The sequence below is a fragment of the Typopeltis vanoorti genome, chromosome 24, assembly GCF_054136105.1.
Source record: "Typopeltis vanoorti isolate ZY-2024b chromosome 24, IOZ_Tvanoo_1.0, whole genome shotgun sequence".
Classification (NCBI taxonomy): domain Eukaryota; kingdom Metazoa; phylum Arthropoda; class Arachnida; order Uropygi; family Thelyphonidae; genus Typopeltis; species Typopeltis vanoorti.
Genome location: NC_143572.1, coordinates 12,534,087 through 12,554,418, shown reverse-complemented (window position 1 = coordinate 12,554,418; position 20,332 = coordinate 12,534,087). Strand labels below are relative to the sequence as shown.

General features: G+C 34.6%; 1 protein-coding gene and 1 long non-coding RNA gene across 3 annotated transcripts in view; one reads left to right on the top strand and one right to left on the bottom strand.

Annotated features, from left to right (window-relative positions):
* Positions 1-1,646: 1,646 nt before the first annotated feature.
* LOC150092930 (uncharacterized) lies at positions 1,647-7,075 on the bottom strand. Its single transcript, XR_016550445.1, has 3 exons — positions 6,908-7,075; positions 6,322-6,418; positions 1,647-2,520 (listed from the first exon to the last, which is right to left on the bottom strand). It is a non-coding gene; the product is annotated as an uncharacterized LOC150092930 (long non-coding RNA).
* A 9,788-nt stretch (positions 7,076-16,863) lies between these two features.
* The window catches only part of LOC150092929 (G protein-coupled receptor 143-like), a 100,957-nt gene continuing 97,488 nt past the window's right edge, over positions 16,864-20,332 (top strand). The window contains exon 1 of one of the 2 annotated variants that reach the window (XM_090413894.1): positions 16,864-16,922. Coding sequence is in view for 1 of the 2 variants with exons in the window: in XM_090413893.1 (XP_090270019.1) it covers positions 17,467-17,487 (21 nt within the window). In the remaining variant the exon portion in view is untranslated. Of the gene's footprint in view, positions 16,923-17,344; positions 17,488-20,332 lie in introns of those variants that run through there. The other variant, XM_090413893.1, reaches the window with a different exon arrangement.

Genomic DNA, 20,332 nt, shown 5'->3' with positions numbered 1-20,332 from the left:
TATAATCTATACACATATGACTTGCCTGCTACCATCTCACGCAAGTTCTGTTATGTTGATGACACTGTAATTGCCATTCGACACAAAAACATGAGTCAGGCTGAAGACGTACTTACAAAAGATCTGAAAACAATAGGTGAATATTACAAAAAATGGAGGCTCCAGCTCAATCCAGACAAAACAGAAGTATCAAGCTTTGACCTTAATAATCACATGGCAGATGTCACTTTACATATCTTCTTTGAAGGATGTTTACTACGACACAACAAGTTTCCAAAGTACTTGGGCGTGACCCTGGACCGCACGCTCTCTTACAAGCAACACCTAACAAACGTTTCTGCTAAGTTAAGAACCCGTAACAACATAATACAAAAACTAATAGGCACGACATGGGGACCAACAGCTGATAATTTGTGGATTACAGCTCTTGGTCTAGTTTTCTCTGTTGCCGAATATTGCTCACCAGTGTGGCTAAATAGCACACATGTTAAACTTGTTGATAACCAACTAAATAATACAATGAGACTGATTTCTGGCACAATTAAATCAACGCCCACACACAGGCTTCCAGCTCTTAGCAACATTGTTCCACCTAATCTGCGCAGGACTAAGGCTCTCTTACAGGAGTATAAGAAAATGTTGGCGAACGCAGCCCTACCAATACGTTTAGACCTCCCAGACTTAAGTGTACGACGATTGAGATCAAGACATCCACCACTACAATTAGCCCAACTACTACTACTACATTCTAACTTTGACTTGAAGCAAAAGTGGCAAGAACAGTGGGAAAGAGCCATACAGATGACATTACAAAATTTTCTCTCAATGAATTACAAGAACGTTTTGATGCTTGCTCACACCTCCCACGAAAATCCTGGACTCAGCTTAATAGAATACGAACTGGTCATGGTGTATGTGCGGACATGCTTTTTAAATCGGGTAAACGACCATCCCCGCATTGTGATTGTGGAGCTCAGAGACAAACTGTGCACCATATTGTGACTCAGTGTTATCTCAGAGCATATTCAGGAGACAAATTGGACTCTTTAAGTGCTACACCCGAAACTATGAACTATCTGACCAATATGGATGTAACCTTTTAATTCTATTGGTTTTTAAAATGACTTTTGACTTTTAATTTTATATGTTTTTAAAGTGACAGTGTATTGTACTGCATGTTTTGATATTCATGCCATACGAATAAATAAACCTATTTACAACAGGTTTAATTCTGTTTTTTTTTTTTTTTTTTTTGTAACAATGAAATTCGTACAGATTTTTTCTTTCTTTTCTTTTTCCCCCTGTATAATGTAATAATAATAATAATGTTCAACAACAATATGAAATTTAATTGTTCTTCTGAATTCTAAACACAGGAAAATTTGGGATATTAAAATATAAAATAATAAGCAGAAGAGACCTAAATAAAATAAAATAAAGTGAGGAATTCCTCACTTTACAAATAACACATTTTCCGAATAATAATAAATCCATTTAACACGATCCGTTCGCACTAGTTCGGACTCTCCTTGACCTCGAGGCCAGGTGTAGCATTATCGTATCCCTAAATACAGTACAGAGACATTTATAGTCATGGTACTATATTTAGTGACAACTGATGTAAGACAACTACATATACCAACCACTGAATTAGAAAAGTTTATTTAATATTGGTTGTCAATTGCTGTACACACTTTCTCAGTAGACGACGTTCTCGTTCCTGACAGAATTGCATTTGAGATTTTCTATATCATTAAGACAATTTACGAATAATAATTTTACAAATAAAATTAGACTGAAAAATAAACTGTATACCGAAACGCTGCCAACAGTGCGAACTCTTGCCTAATTCAATAAATATTCGGGAATTATTAAACTCGCATTCAAAAGAATTGAGTGACAGTGACCTCATTAACATAGCTGAACAACGTGCGTATGTAGGACAAGATGTCTGCGATGCAGAACAAAATGTACCAGCGAAGGGCATAACATGAGATAAATTTAAATCAATTGATGCTTTAAAATAACAATTTACAGATGTTGACCCTAATCTTCATCGCAGTTTGCAAGTCCACCGGAACGTATACAAAGCCATAAGCTGTTACCACGAGATGCACGTAGAGAAAAAGGAGTAAAAGTAAGTGCAAAGTACGCAGTTTACGAGAGATATTTTCGTTAATACGATATACGAACTTTATTGCAGGAAAAATTATTTTACGTTCACATACATCTGTTGATGATTTTTGAATGATCAATATGATAATAAACTTTGTATTTTGCTTTTCTCGATTTATTTTTCATTTTTGAAATTATTACAAATTGAAAAATTGAATTTGAAGCTAATATTGTAAACATCCCGATATTATGGTGCTTCTAACTAAATAGGAACAGGCCTCACGCATCCAAAGACACAAGCAACTAAGCAACATAATTGTCCACGGGAACAGTCTCTGCGATCATAGCACTGACGATCAGAAGGCAAAAAACAAAGCGCTTTAGGAGAAGTGGGGCAGAACTTGGCTGAAAAAAAAAAAAAAAAAAAAAAAAAAAATGGAGTACCTTGAGAGAAATGTAAAATTAGCAAATTACAAATTTCACTCAGAAAATTCATTTATTTAATTCAAATATCAGAATCATCATATCAGAAATATTTCTGTATTCATTTCGGCATGGTAAAATAAATAAATAAAAATAATAAATAAAAATAATAAATAAAAATAATAAATAAATAATCGTTTCTTCCCTTTAATGTATTCGACATTCTTCCTGGCATCCATTTTAGGGCCCACGGACAGAATGCGAAAAAAAAAAAAAAAAAAAAAAAGCATGCATCCGGCTATATAATATGCGGTATTGTTTGTTCTTGCGTTTGAGTTCACATTTTTTATCGCATTGTCAACAAACCTGCGCGAGTCAACTTTTTTCTCAGACAAAACTGAACAAATCTTTTAAAGTATATATTTAAATTTTGAATTTTATCGTCTGCATTTTTTGCTAGTTTATATATATATATAAGTTTTTTTTAACCTTGGTAATAATGCATATTACGGTTACCAAGTAATTTTATAAACTTGGTTATTTTACTCCTAATCCCAAGTAAGCAACAGTTAAGTTTGCGCCTGAAACGTAGTTCAAGTCTAAAGGTGGTGCAACACCACGGCAACTCATTGTAAAGGTCGGTAAAGCTCTGATCACTATTCTTAATTTTTTCCATAATGTAAAGCACATCTCACTAAGAGATGTATACTGCAATACATTATGGGTGGGATCACTACCCAGACCGGTTTCAACCTTTTTTGAGGTCTCCTCAGTGAGCAGCTAGACCCTAAATACCAAGGTTTTAGTAATACAGAGCCGTATCAACTTTACCTATAATACTAAATACTAAAACCTTGGTATTTAGGGTCTAGCTACTCATTGAGGAGACCTAAAAAAAAGTTGAAACCGGTCTGGGTAGTGCATGTGTACTGCAATACCCATAATGTATTGCAGTATACATCTCCTAGTGAGATGTACTTTACATTATGGAAAATACTAATAATAGTGATCAAATCTTTACCCACCTTTACAATGAGTTACCCTGGTGTTGCACCACCTTTAGACTTGAACTACGTTTCAGGCGAAAACTTAATTGTTTGCATACTTGGGATTAGGAGTAAAAATAACCAAGCTTATAAAATTACTTGGTATATATATATATATATATATATATATATATATATATATATATATATATATATATATATATATATATAATATTCATCAAAGCTTGATTTGCTTCCCCAGTCTTAAGTAAAAATCGCTATATTCCACTAATTCGAGCCGTACCCAAGGGCCTATGAGTTGTGGAAGTACTTTCTGAAAATAAAAATGAAAACAAAGCGGCCTTTTGCAGCTGCCCAATTTTTAACCCATCTAACTCGAGCCCTTCTAGATGGTTTTTCAATGTTTTAGGGATGGCGCCTAAAGCACCTATTATTATTATGGGAACAACTTTCGTTTTCTTTTGCCAGATTCGTTCAACTTCGATTTGCAAATCGCGGTACTTTGTAATTTTTTCATTTTCTTTGTCGCCAATCCGACTATCTCCTGGTACTGATATTTCAATAAACTTAACACCCTTGTTTTCACTTTTTTCAACCACTGTGATATCGGGTGTGTTACATTCCAAGCTTTTGTCAGTCTGGATTTTGAAATCCAAGAGTATTTTAGCTTTTTCATTCTCAACCACTTTCTGGTGAACTTTATGCTTCCAATAGTCTTTAGATACTTTAAACCCAATCTTTTTACAAAATGCCAGTGAATTATCTTAGCTACGTTATCATGCCTTTTACGGTTCTCAATTTGTGCGGTTTTGCGGCATTCACTTATAACGTGGTCTACCGTTTTTTCCTTTTCTTTCCACAATCTACATTTACTATCTTCTTGAATTTTTTTGTTTTTGTCTTCATAACGTTGGTTTTAATGGCCTGTTTTTGCGCTGCAAAAATTACCGATTCTGTTTCTTTCTTTAGTGCTCCATTTCTCAACCATTGCCAAGTCAACTTGCTGTCCTCTATGCTGTGAAGGTATTTTCCATGCAATGCCTTATTTTCCACCTTTCAGTTCTCACTTTTACTTGGTTGGTTTTGTATTCCAATATTGTCTCAATGGGTTTAAATAAACCCTCTTTACTTACCTCAGAAATTTTTCCGTTGTTTGCTGCAGATAATCATTCAAATTTCGTTTTTTTTCTTCAATAACTTGCTTCACCTTATATATATATATATATATATATATATATATATATATATTCATGTACTTGATATTCATGTAATTGATACAATAACCGATTACCTTTCTATGAAATCCTGTTTAATAACATGAAACGTTGGGCACTTTACTCACTTTAACAAGGAAGTAGTGAGTGATGTTAATGTGCTGATAACTTCTCCCTTCCGATAGCTGTTTCATAGCTTTCACTTTTAAACAAGAAATCTCAACAAGTGCAGAGTAATGATGAATAAAATCTTTCTCTTTAGCTTCACTTTATTTTAACCTGTCTATTTCCCTCTTTTGCTACTAAATTATAATCATGAATCATTAACGAAAAACACGACGAATAAAGACCATAAAATACTCTTGAATTACAGAAGTTAATAAGTAAATAAATCCTCAAACGCCTTTTATTCCCTTATAGGGAGGGAAAAAAAACTAGAAGAGGCCATTTTTTTTAAGCCGTATCTAACCTTTTGAGACTGAGGGAAGTTTAATTTCCACCAGTTGCCAATCAGAGATAGCTGCTCCAAGACTATTGCTAATTATATACGGCATCGAGTGAAGAGACGACTAACAAGTGCCGCCATCTTTTGGTCCCTATTCCTCTTATCGCTATTAAATATAATCGATAGATTTGATTTAAGAATAATCATAATTGTGAAATAATTTTGATATATCTAACATCTACTATCTTCTTATTTCCCAAATGGAGCAGGCGAGGGTATAATTCCTCCCCTGATGCCTAATAAAATTATTGGTAGCCTTGAACTAGCAGTCTGTGTTGGCTAAGGGTGAATGGCTGCAGCTCTAGTCCTAGAAAGTTGGTTAACGCTAAGCGGATTCGCTTGCATCCACCATAAAGCAAAATTTTCTATATTCATATACCCCCCCCCCCCAAAAAAACGAGTTTATTCAAGTTGAAGTTCTATTATGGTAAAAGAGTGATGCAATAATGAAATACAATGTTATCTCTTGTTTATTACCCATTTAACTAATCGATAGTCGTGTTCAAAAATTTTTATTCATCATTTTAACTATTCTTAATCGCTAAAAAATAAAAATAGTTTGTTGTTATCCAAACAACCATTTATGAAAGTTTGTTAGTTTGCTGTTTATAATTATCTCTGAGGCTAACGCAAAGGCCAGGAAGGGGTGCATCGGATATGTAAATAAGTACCATACTGTGAAACCCACAGTGCTTGGTAACCACTTATTTTGGCCCGAAACCTCTGAAAAAAAAAAAAAAACGAAGGTTTCAAACGCTGTACAGAAAACTTAAGCCTCAAAAATCTTAACTACACGTACGTTAGTTGAGCGCTTCATATATCTATGAAATGAATATTTGCTTGCTTGTTTGTTTTGTTTTTAAAAAAATCACGTAGGCCCTGAAATTGAATTCTGGTCTTTTTTTCCTCAAACAAGTGAAACATCGGTTTCGGAAAGAATGGAAACGGAACAGCAATTTCATTAGATTATAACATTCCTACTAGCCTGCTACTAGTATAAGTTTATATAATAAGATATTTTATTTTATCTTTTATACCAGAATCAAATGTTACTTACAGGGTTCTAGAAAGCGAGCGTTAATTTGGAAGAGTAGGAGAGTCCGGCCAACAAACCATAATAAAATGGGTTCGGTCTGTCTCATTTCAGCACACACCTAGAAGAATCAGAAAATTTCAAAGTAATTTCAAAGATATAAAGTTTGCCAAACACAGTTTCCATATCAGAGTCATTAGAGGAGACAAATTTCAGGAATAATAATAATAATACGTTTATAAATTACGGAATAATGTTTTCATAACTTTCATGTGTTTTTTAAAAAGTGCTTTTTCAACTGAAGGGTGAATGACATTCAGAACACTCAATTAACAGGGTAAAATGCATGGCGAGAAACCACTTCACCTGTTCTTCTCCGCTCATTAATAGGTGAGTTGGCCTCTTACCAAGAGTCATGGAACTCTATGGAAATAACAAATCGCACTTATAAATAAATAAATAAGCATTCAATAACTACAATTTTTATAAATCCTATCCAAAAAGGAGAGAAAATCTATAGCACTATAGTGCAAAATACCGATGAGTCTGCTAACTTTTATAATTTTTTCTCTGTGTTCATAAATAACATATCTCAACTCAATATTCTTACCTGAAAAGATAATTCAGCAAGAGAGTTGTGGCAATATATTCGCTTTGCTTTCTTCAAAGTTATCTTTATGCTTAGCAACTGAGCTTTAGATGTAATTAATTTGGGATCGAATAACAAATGAACTTCGATCTCTCCATAATAGACGGTAGCATCATTTTAATTCGTGCTAAGCGGATTCTTTTATCCAATGTAAATAGCTTGTCGACGTGTTTACCTCTCTAGGAATATCGCCATTGATAATAACTGATGCAGCTAAATAAATAAAATTAAAAATAAATAAAAAACGCGATAAACCCACACCTTGCTTCCAGATTATATACAGTAGATATATTTCTCTTTCATATCTTTTTGTAGATAAAATAGTTACTGATTTCTTCTCTTTAGTCAAAAATACTAATGTGGATATCATACAAAATAACAATTCTAAAGGTTTTGAAATTTCGACATTTTTAATTTAATACGTCATAAAATTGCAACTGAAATTAAAAAAAAAAGAAATATTATTCAACAACGTATAAGCTATTAGTGATCTGTTATGTTTTGCGATTTTGATCATCTTCCAGAAAGCATTAAAATTCGAAACTCAGTTATGCTGAACTTTGTTGTTCACATCCATAAGTATACGAGTTTCCTATGTGTGCCATTTTCTTAGCGATATAAGAAAAATGCACTTACTTTTATTTACAAGCTTTAATGGTCTGTTTGAATCAACATTCAATAATAACTTGTAGAGTTTTGTGTAAACTTCCAAGATCACCACAAAAAGTATAGTTAGAGGACTGATTCTTAGCCCACGTTGAGAGAAGAAAATTTTCTCTTCATCAGATGATATCTGGTAATGGAGCATTGGCGCAAGAGTTTTCTTCTCCTTCTTCTATTCTTTTGCAAAAGAACAAGAATTTCAGGTTTAGATGGCCGCAGTTGTCTGTTGGATAATCTTGTCTAGTGGGCTACAGAAATGAACTGAACTGTCATCAATGGCGGAAAAAAAAAAAAAAAGACTGCTGTCCTACAGATTTCCAAAACATGTCATAAAAGACAGCTCCCTACTCCCTTAAACAAAAGACATTATAAGAATAATTTATTTTATTCGTATAATAAAATACATTGTTTTATCGAGCTATAGTATTTAACACTTTAAACATATTGTCCATGAACATTAATACTGTGAGCAGGCTAGGGACTAAATGCTCAGAAACCACGTTTAGAGGCAAAATAAGAAGGTTTTTCAATCCGCTTACAAGGTTTTTCAATCCGCATTTTAATTCCAAATAAGCAGTTCGGCAAATAGTATAACCTATGTTTTTCTTAAAAAAATGATCGCATACACACACACACACACACACACACACACACACACACACACACACACACACACACACACACACACACACACACACACACACACACACACACACACACACACACACACACACACACACACTGTGTGTGTCTGTGTGCTATCCTTAAGGTCAAATTTTGTTAACTCCCATCCAGCAGAGCATATTTACTGAATTTGTAAATCCGATATATATGCCCTTTGGTGCCATTGCGAATGGTCCGAGGTAAATGAAATTTTACACGGTTCTACAAAATTTTGTAAAGATTATCATATCATCATAATCAAATTCTTGATATGCAAGTAGTATGGGAGTCACTTTGAACAAGATCAAGATAAGATAAGGAATCGTGATGTCATTGACTGATAAGATCAGTGACTTTCTTGTCACGATTCTTTATCTTATATTGATCTTGTTCAAAGCGATTCCCATACTACTCAGCATTTTTGTTAGAATATGAACTACTCCAGCTAATTTTTCACATTTCAGATTTTTGATGGCTCTTTCTACCTCGAATATTGATTACACTACTGATTGCATTCTTTGCAATGTCTTCGACCACTGTGTTCTGTTACTATTTAGCAATTTTTCAAAGTAATTATTCCAGACGTCTAGATTTTCTTTATCATCTTTGATTCCTTTTACAGTACTCATTCCTCGATTCCATTTCTAAGCGCTTCAATGGCCTCCAGAATATTTTGCCACCTTCCTGTGATTTATTTTCGATGCCCTTAAATGTGTTCACATAACTGTTGTTTACCTACTTTGTGACAACTTCTTTTTCTTACATTTTGTTCTGTATTCTCACTTAGCATATGCTGGAGCATTGTTATGATTACAAATACCAATTTCAATAAATTTAGTCCAGCTGGAGACTCGAAATAATTTGTGTAGTGACAAACGGAAAAAATAAATGTTTATGCTTTTTGCAAAACGTAGCTGAAAAGAGAGAAAAATCTTTCATTAACCAGCATTTCATCCAATATTGATGAAATAATAATTAATACTGCACTACAACATAACAATTTGATCCAAGTATAGATAAACTCATTGCGCACTTATTGGGTGCACACTGATCGAAGAAAGGTTTAGAAAAAGTTTTTTTAGTGGGCGACTAGAATTAAGCTGACTATATTTCCTTGAGACAAAAACGGGACATCGGAATGGCAATAATGGGACATTGTTATGTAATATTCTATATTAATGAAAAAGTAAGACGATAAAAAAGTTTTATTACATAAACATCTTGAGTTTACCATTATTCTTCAGTGACAGAACTCGTACAAAAGTTTTAGGTATACACAGAGGGGAAGGGGGGGGGGGGTGACTGTATTTCACCACGATCGTCAAATGAATATTTCTCTGATAAAGTGATCTTACACAGCAAATTTTGGTCTTTCAATACCTGATCATGAAACTTCTCACAATCCGTGACACAATTTTGTCTTACAACTAACATAGACCTCATTGTCTCAACCCTTAATCTAGATTTCTCCTTTGACCACATACTGTTCATAACAGAAAATATTCACTCAACAGGTGCTGTACTTCGTAGAAGACAAAGAATAAACTCTACAATATTACTAAAGTCTTGAAAGCCTAGGCGATTTTCGCGCATTTTAGAAAAACTCTGTACCATCTATTAGATACAGGAATGTGTTTCTTTATTCCATATTCAACTGACTCACAACGATAGATATTATTATGAAGATCCACTGATCGAATACAGGAGTTTCTGTGCGTGTGATGGGTTTCTCGTTTTGGCTGTCCTGTATTTCTTTCCATTCAGGTGTCTTCCTTAGTAACACCCACTTGAACTTCTCAGTGTTTCCTAAACTGCACTTCCACTTGTTGACATATTCTAGTTGGTTTTATAGAAATTCTCAACTACCTCCAAAAACTTAGTTCATTAATTTTTCCTCAATCTACTAACATTTTCATTTGTTTTTTGACATCAGTAGTTACAAACACTTCCCTTTTTCTGGATTCTAAATTGTTTACTAGATTTTCAATGCTCATGACTACTTCTGTAACTGAATATTCTTATTTGGTAGGTGCTGAAGAAAAGTTTGGTTTATAAATTTTATTTATCAATGTCGACAAGCAGTCATTTGTACGAAAACTTTGGCCGTGATGCACAGTATGATAAGCAACAGAAGCTTAACTTTGCTGCAATTTTATTGCTTTCACCATCACCATCACGTCGCACCATAAACGATCTGATGTTTTTAACTGAAGCCAGAGATTTTCAGTTAAAAACATCAGATCAGACATAGATCAAACATAAGATTCAGCATCCTTATGTTTCTGGCTATGTAGATGATATGTCACTTCTGTTTCCATGAGCAACGGAAAAATGGATATTTATTACAGTGTTTGCATACCACATTTGTTCCACCACTAAACAGCTTGTCCAGTTTAATAAATTTGAATTCTTTCTGGAGATCGTCAATAAAATTGCAGTTTCGCCTGTTTGACATTGCAAGGATAGACTTAAAGCTTTAAAAAATACGAAATTTAAACCACCATCATTATTGAATTACAAAGCCACTGGTTAGTATATGGGCAAAACAAAAACTAACGCTACAGCAGAACAGACGCCGCGTCTGAGACGCGCAAGTGTTGCCAACATGTATCTTTTATTTTCTCTGAATAAATCACTGCAGATATCGATATTTAGTATCGAATGATGCGACTCCATAGTTATACAAATTACTGGTATCCATGATATTGATATACGATTATAGGTTATGAATAATAATTTATGATTGACCAATACATTTATAATTACTAAAAACGGGACAAAACTGACATTTTTATTTAAACGACGGGACGGTCGGGAAATATATAAAAAAAACAGTACTGTCCCGTTCAAAACGGTATGTATGGTCAGCCTAACTATCAAACTTAGAGTGCTCTTTCTTTTAGCGACTTACTGCTAAGGACGCAAACTCCGCTTCCGGTAACCCACCTAGGCTCAGTAACAGGCTCTTCTGGGTTGATAAATCTCAGTTTTTCCTCAGGTAAAACCTTTTGAACAATATGTAAGTTAGCGAGTCTCATACATTTAAGTAAAAGTCGTTGAAAAGATGGCATTCCAAAATGAGTTGTTTCTTTCTAACCTGGTTGTTTCTGAACCGAAGGTTATTATCGTTACTTACTGACTTAAAATGTAATGAAATCTGGAATTAAAAATTAGTATGAAGTAAGTAGTAAATAGACAGTTATATCAGGTCACCGTACTATTGTTTAAACGAGTTTTTTTGGAAACAATCGCAGCACTTCCCTGCTTCCCCTGAAAAAAAATTGTATCTGTCGATTTCATCCACATAGGACTAAAAACCTAAAACTCCATTAACATATGGCTATTTTATGCCCTAACAACAGGGCTATATATCATTGTCTAAAATAGTCTGGGTTCTTTGGTTGATTTCCTTTAATTGCTTGATTAAAACCCAAGTGTCCGTGGAATAAGCCTACTGCCAAAGAATGATTAATTTGTACTTGAAAAAGGCTTAGACAAGTTCCTCAGTCAATCTCTTGCATGTTCAACGTTTTTTCTCTCCCAGAAACTTCGGTTTTTCGTACTGTATACTCAAGAAAATTGACAGTACAACCTATACTATTTTCAGACAATAAATATAATGTTAGGATTAGGGACCATGAGAGGGCAGCACTTGTCAGTTGTTTCTTCACTGGATGCGGTTTATAATTAATAATAGTCTTGGGCAAGCTATCACTGACTGCTTACTGGTAGAGATTGACCTTCCCCTGTCAGCCTCCAAAAGCTAGATAGGGCTAAAATGGCCTTGTCTACTCTCTAGAGCAGTGGTTCTTAATCGGTGTTCCCTGGAACACTTGTGTTCCGAGTGTTCGGGGGAACACTTGGAGGAACAACAAGCGCTCGGGGGAACAGATACCACATGACACAATTCTGAGTGTAATTGGCTACTGTGATCCTAACAACTGAAGTCTGCTATGCACGTTGACTTCTAAACGAATTGAATATCGTTTATAGGCCATGTGTTAACAGGAAGGGCGGGTAGGAGCATCTCTTTTACAGTCATTAAGTGATATGTGTTTGGTTTGTGTGTTGCAGTGGCGCACCCAGCGGGGGTAAAAGGGCCCCTGGCACTTCCGAAGAAAAAGGAAAAAAACACTAGAAAATTTATGAATTAGCGATCATTGCAGATGCTCAGTCATTGGTCGTATGCGATGCGTAGTGTGCATTCTCGAATCATCTACTTAATTCGGGCCCTCCCCCACGATTAAACCCTGAATGCGCTACTGGTGTGTTGTGTGACATCGGCGTAGTCTATTTTTAATGTGTATTTGGTATGTCGGTTGTCTAACATCGTAGTAGCACACAATGGGGTAAATTTATTATTAAACGAAAACGTGATTCTGAGGCAAATATTAATGATGGGATAAGTACAAGTGGAAGAAGTAGTAGTAATGACGTCGCTGCAAATAGGTCTCATACAGGTGACAGCATTATATGTAGTAAAATAGTAGCCGATATTTTTAATTACTTAAATAGCTTTAATACAAGTATCCAAGGGATAAACGAAAATATTTTGACATCCACTGAAAAACTGTCAGTTTTTCAGAAAAAAATATCTCTTTGGAAAAAACCGATATCAGAAAAAAATACAGTAGATATGTTTCCTTCGCTCCATAATAAAAATGTCGAGGAAATTATTTCCGTTTATGTAGAACTTATTATGAAAGTTAAAGAACAAAGTGCTAAATATGGCCTTAACCATAAAAAAGACAAAAGTTATGCAACATGTGAACATAATGATTTTGAAGTATCTGGGGTGAAAATGGAAGTAGTTAATAATTTTGTGCTCCTAGGATCCCGAATTGATAAAGATGGGTATTGTACCGAAAGAAGAATATTACTCGGAAAGAAAGCAATGACAAATTTAAGTAAGATCTTTAAAGATAAAGATATTAGCCTTGCAACAAAAATCAGAATCGTGAAAGCAATGGTATGCCCTCTGGTATTGTATGGATGTGAATGGTGGACCCTGAGAAAGAATGAAAGAAGGGAATAAAGATGCATTTGAATCATGGGTTTAGAAATGCTTACTAAGAATACCATGGACTGCAAAGCTAACCAATAAATCAGTGATAGAACAGAATAAAGCCAGATTGCTCCATTGATCACCGAGCAAATTTTGTCACTCTTTGGACATATTTATGCAAGCAAGTGACAGTCTGGAGAAGATGATTGCTTTCTAAATTTAATGGAAGCAGGAGAAGAGGAAGACCAATAATTAGATGGGTGGGTGGAATTAAAGAAGCAACTGGAAGACGCCTGAAAATTTTGAAAGATATGGCCAGAGACAGATTTGAGTGGAGAGCGTATGTTCATAGAATCACTAGGAGTCGAAAACGACTCGATAGAAATAACACACAAGTAGTGGATCCACCAAACTATAAAGTGATTTGGCAATATATGCTGGATCGAAGTCAAAATATATATCAGAATGAGTGGAGTCATTCTGATGTAAAATTTTTAAAGATGTCGATAATAGCAGCTATTAAAACACAAAAAAGAGAAATTTAAAAAAATATTCTATGGCAAACCAACAGTTGACCATTCCATTGAGTGTGAATATAACTTGCTCTTCTAACAAAAAACAAAAATAAAATTAGAAAATCAGTGAGTATTAGGATTTCTGTATTTTCAAATGAAATCAAGATTCCATTAAAGCCACAATTTGCACAATTCATCTGATGATGCCATTACTACATACATAAATGTTCATAAACCAATAGTGAAAGAGCAAGAAAGCCATGTGGTAGCTTGTTCTCCATTTGTATGGTGGATGAGTAGGAATGTTCAAAAAGGACGATATAGAATAAGTGTTTATTCTCGAGCACACGTTTTGAGCCTAAGTAGAGAGTCTTATGTGTCTTATGTGCCTGATTGCACATAAGACATTTTGATATCTAGTCTTTCTGGTTTTTACAAATTCTTTCTGAGAAAAGATAAAAGGTTGCATGCACTGGCTGCTCTTGATATGATGGATATCATGGATACATGATACTGCCTTGCTAAAACAATCCTTGACCGCTTTCCATGCAATGATCCTACATGGAATGATATTCATTCCATGTAGTTTCTTATGCCATGGCATTACCCCAAGTTGCTTCCTAAGTTTGTCATTATCGCAAGCTTTGTGGTTCCACATAAATCGTTTATGACTGATATTTTCACAATTGAGCAACATCCCAGTATAAGACGGCATGGCATTGTCCCTTTCCCCAATCGCAGGTAGAGTTGCTACTGCAGCTATAGATAGTCTTCTGATGCTATTACAAGATCCAACCCTCTCAAACCCCTTCCATCACCTTCTGCTTGAAGTAATTATTCCTTAATATAAGGTAAAAATTTCATTTGAATTTTGACATATGACCTTTCCTCCTTCCACTATATCACCATGGTTGACGTCTCCCATGATGGTTGCTCTGCCTGCACTTATTGTGCTAATCTGCTGATGCATGTTGTCCACATCTATTTCTGGACCTCAGATCAAAATATTTTCTTCTCTTTGCCTCTATTTCATCAGACAGCCTCAAATGAACAATTTCCCTCAGATCGACAATTTTTTTAACTTCTACATTTGTTGGTTGAAGTTCTTCAGTTATTAATAAAACCCCTCTTCCTGCCCTATTTTTTCTATCTTCATTGAAAATATAATATTCATTAGATTCTATCCCAATAAGCATCATTTTCTCACAACCAGGTTTGCTGATGCCAATAATTTTTGGCCAAGTTGAGCTGGCCAATGCTAAAAACTCCTTTCCTTTATTTGTAATAATTCGGGCATTCGCGTTCATGCATTTCAACATCCCCTTGGGTACACAGTTACCCTTATAAAATGTCATTACTATCCGACCACAGATGCGAGAACATTCGACACTTCTGCGCATGCATAAGAATACGATTCCATTCCGATAATAGGGTAATCAGTGCATTTCATGGGATGCACTGATTACCCTATTTTTTGAGTGTTTATTATTATACGTCGGAAAATTAGCTTTTCTTTTATGAAAACTCTAGATTTTAAAATTGTTAACTTTTTTGCTTGTACAACAGATTGAAAATTTTACGTATAAAGCGCATGATTTCGCGTGTTGATGTACGAATTGTACATCAACACGCGAAATCGCAACATCGTCTTATTGCTTTCTCTCCTTCAATATACATTGACTCTTCTTGGTACTGTGCCAGCCAGGGTTCTCGCATCTGTGGTGGACAATACTGTACGCCAAAGATATGAGAGTTTTCGACACTTCTGCGCATGTCAGAAGAAGGAGAATCCATTTCGATAATAGGGTAATCAGTCCGTATTGTGGGGTGAGTTGATTATTATTACACGTCGGAAAATTAACTTCACTTTTATGAATATTGTAGATTATAAAGTGGTAACCATTTTGCTTGTATAACAGTTTGAAAATGTTACATATAAAGCACGTAATTTCGCGTGTTCGTGACTAATTCGTACATCGCATTATTTCTTTTTCTCCTTCAACATGAATTGACTATTCTTGACACCAAGCCAACTGAGGTTCTGTATCTGTGGTCGGACAGTACCTGCCCATTCAGATTCGAAACCTGGGAATATGGCCATTTCAGTCGTGTACAAAACGATTTATAGATTAAATAACGTAGCATAAAAATTTCAGTACCTATACTTTTTTAAAAAAAAAACAGCACTAAAAAGTGTCTTATTTCAACCAAAATTAAAACATTTTTACAAATTTTGACAAAAAATTTCATTTAATCAAAATTTGTTATGTCAGATTCCGTCTTTTAAAACCACACTTGATGAGTTAAACTGTAGCACGAAAAATCTCAAACCTGTACTGTATGTTAAAACAGGAGTATGTGTGTTCTCATTTTCATTTCATATATTTCGAACGAGTGGACGCCACGTTCTGTATTGGGACCTGCTGCTTATAAAGTTTTTTTTTATAATAGGTTTCATACATCGTTAAGAAATGCATCAGAATGGTGAGATGTTTTTTGGGAGGGGAGGAGAGTTTCCCTGTCTGTTATTTTGAGGTCTGTTGGGGTTATTATTAGATATTACTTTTTATGGAATGTCAAACATTTTTACTGGAAACCACAAACGTGTTACTTTGGTGTGATCTCTGGTTGGGTTTTCAGTTTTGTTAATTACATCTTTCATAAATTGGGTTTTTTGTTGAAGTTAGTCGTTTCTTTAATGATCACACTCATGCACTAGTATCGAAGCAATATTTGCGGTGGAGAGAGAGTTGTAGAGTAGGTGCCCTCCCTCGATGAGTCTATGGACTCCCTGGAGGTATTATTATTATTATTAGACACCTCCAGGGAGTTTCATAGAATAATAATAATACAGTTTTTGTCGGTGCGAGTAATTTTATCCATCAACGAAAAATGCTGTTTTGTAATCTAATTTTAAATCGGTTGCACTGCATTCGCTGTCATCCTTTTGATCGTTTTGAAATATTGCAGGGATATTTTTAGGAACCTGGTTGTATTCTAGGGAAATACAGCGTGATGCTGCATGTTTTCGCTTTCACCGTTGTCAGAGAAGTTTTGGAGTAATTATCTGTCATGGGTCGGTAGCACTTATCAATATCATTCATTACGTTAACATCTGTCATATTCTAAGGTAAGTAGCTTTTGCCATAATGTTATAAGACGAACTATTAAGCTTTCATAACAAATCCTTATGTTAGGGAATTAAATTTGTTTAGGCATTAAGAAGAAGGGACAAAAGTCAGTCAAAAGTGGAACATGATCAACTGAACATAATTTTATCATGTCAGGTAGTAAAATCACTCCTTGTTTCATTACTTAGTGGGGGGGGGAGAGGATGTTTACTCAAATATCGTGTATAATACATGTATTTAGTTCGATAGTAATGTAGTAGGTAAATAAACATAATGGAAATAACTCTGTAACTGTTCTCTAATTTCCTCTTAGCCAAGTGAAGGTGCGGTTATCATTCTTAACACACAGTCACACTGGTATGCTATAAAAACAACACATTTTGTTTCACTTTTAAAATTTCCGGATGAAATTCAAGGTAAACTGGCGTGGCTCTGTGTAACGTGTACACATGCTCAGTGGTTGGCTGGAATGTAAAAATAATAGGGGTTCCCCCTAATAATGATGGAGCTTGAAATTCGAAAGATGATTTAACTAGATCAGTGATGGCGAACCTTTTTACCCAGGTGTGTCAAAAATGTTTTTTTTTTAAATATTGGCGTTGTTGATGTGCCACTTGCATAAATGCATTATAAATTTAACTACATAATCATAGATGGTGACTTATACTTATCATATTAGGCTATTTATTTAATAGGACATTGATATAAAATCTATGAATTCATATTATACAATTAATTTAATAAACTGAAATTACAAACTTACGTTACATTTAATGACTTTTCTGCTGCTGAATGCTGGTAGAAAGTTGCTTTATAGAAGGGCTATAGTGTGTATATTTTAATGCTACACAGGCAGTACTCAAATCATTGCTCAATCTATTTCTCCCTTTCGATTTGATATTATTTAAGGCAGAAAATAGAGTTTCACAAGAGTATGTAGAAGATAAAATTGTTAGAAGAGCTTTAGCAAAGATTTTAAGAGCATGAAAGTTTTTGGGAAGACTATTCCACATGCTTAGAATTTTACAATCTGAATTTTTATACAAATTTTTACAAAGTTCTTCTAATTCATTTCTAAGAGCAATAAACTTTCTTTTCCAGATAGGATTACACTGGAAGTCGGCTAGTTGCATTTCTAGATCTTTCAAATCCAACTACTCAAAGCCATCTAATTTAAGATCCATGAATTCTGCTTGATTAGGATACTTTATGAATCGGATTGTTTGTTACAACATTTGAAATTGCTCAAACCTAGAAGAAAACTGTTCAGTTCATGACTTTAGGACTTTTATGGATTAGTTGATATGTTGTTGACGATTTTTGGGACTGGTTTCATTAAAAAAAAAAATTTTCACTCTTGGGAAATACTTAAAATTGTTACTTTCTAAATCACGTTGAAATATTTTGAGTTTATTCTCAAAGCCGAAACCTACCTTCGTCTTAACTGAGAGCGATCTTACACGATTTATCACAGTTTTTTTTTTATCAGAATATCAAATATTTTTCAACATCCAAGGTGTGTCACCTGAAACTCTCAAGTGTGTCAGTGCTGACACGCATGTCATAGGTTCGCCATCACTGAACTACCTGAACTACATTGACAGTATGAGAAATGGAGAACAAAAAAAATCAAAAAATTTAAAAAATCAAAAAAAAAAAAAAAATCAGAATAGATGTTGAGTTTAATATAGAAAAGTGTAAGGTTGGGCATTTTGGAGTGAAAAAATTACCAGCTGTGTACCACATAGGGAACTGTACTCATGGGATTCCAGGATGTTGGAGGGTAGGCAGTTGAAGTTCAGAGGGCATATCAGCAGTGACTAAAATAGCTGATATGATTACCTGGTTAAGAAACACCCCTACAAGTAGAGATAAGCAGGATATTGTACCTCTTTATAAGGCTGCATGTGAACTATTCTGCACAGATTTGGTCACCTGGGTTTCTTGGAGATGGGCATTTGTCTCTGGATGTGTTTCACAAGACTGTGACTGATCTATGGGATGCATCATGTGGAGAGAGAGAGTTTGAAGATTTGCATGGTTATAGAGACCCATTGATAGCCAGATATGGGAGTGTATGTTATAGAGACATAAGTGGTTTAGGGGTGTTTTATAGATTGATATGGAGGAAAGTTTTTGGCACATGACTAGTGTGGAGCAAACTAAGGATCATTCCTGGAAATTAAATAAGAATGTAGTTAACAAGGCATGAGAATTAGATTTTTGCTAGGAGAATAGTGAATGAGTGGAATAGGTTGCGAGTCAGTTGGGAATATTTTGTTAGTGAAAGAGTTCAAAGCAAGATATTGACTGGTATTGTGCAAATGAAAGTTAATGTTGATGCTAGCAGACCTCCTGCAGTGAGTCTATGGATGCCATGGAAGTACCCTTAAATATATATAATGATAATAAATGCATTTTCCTCTTTCTTCAAAATTCATCTCACACATTCACAAACTGCATGCCCTTCAACAAATCACTGATAAGTCATCCTGATAGTCTGTTTTTATCCAACTACAAAATCATTTGTTCCTACGAGTGCAACAATTTTTTTTTTTTTTTTTTTATGTGCATCCCATGTATAAAAGAACATCTGTTATACATGTAGTACTGTAGATTGGTTATGCTGCTTTAGATATTTCAAGAACCTTTCCTTAAAGACCAAACATGAAACTTTTATCAGGTCATTTCAGGCCTTCATAAGCATGGTGGTGATCCTACATTAGGTGATGAAAATCATCTGTTACTCAAAGACATTCACTTATGCCAAACACAGTGAGATTCATTGTAGTTCCAAAATCATTTGTCAAAATCATTTGGAAAGTAACTTAGTAAAAAACAGAATGAAGGACTGGGTGGATAAGAATATCATACTTTATCAGGGACATGATTTTGTGAAAGGTAGGGCTTGTCTTAGTAATTTGCTTGCTTTTTTATAATAAAGTGACAATGGAGTTGGAGATAAGGGATTGGTTGGTTTGGTTGGTTTATAGTTTATTTGGCACAAAAACTACAAAGGTCATACTGTGCTATACTAAAGGTTACAACATTAGCATTTACAGAATTATAAGCAATATGTCTGTACAAGAATCTAGTTTCACAAAGCAGCATCTCTAGGTAAACAGAACTGCTGCAGAGGGCACAGCAACACACAAGGTCACAGGTTATTACAGTAGTGCAAAAATAGTTAGCAATATAAGTTAATACATAATATATGAAACACTAGGCCAAAGAATGCAATATCTACATATATGTAAAATTATAATAGATGCCTTTATAGCAGTACAAAAATAAAAAAGGGATTATTATACAATATACATGGATGAAAATTAAATTTAGCAATGCAGTCGAAACAGAATTTAGAATACATATAAACAGAATTACTAGAAAGTACACAAATAGGTAAGAT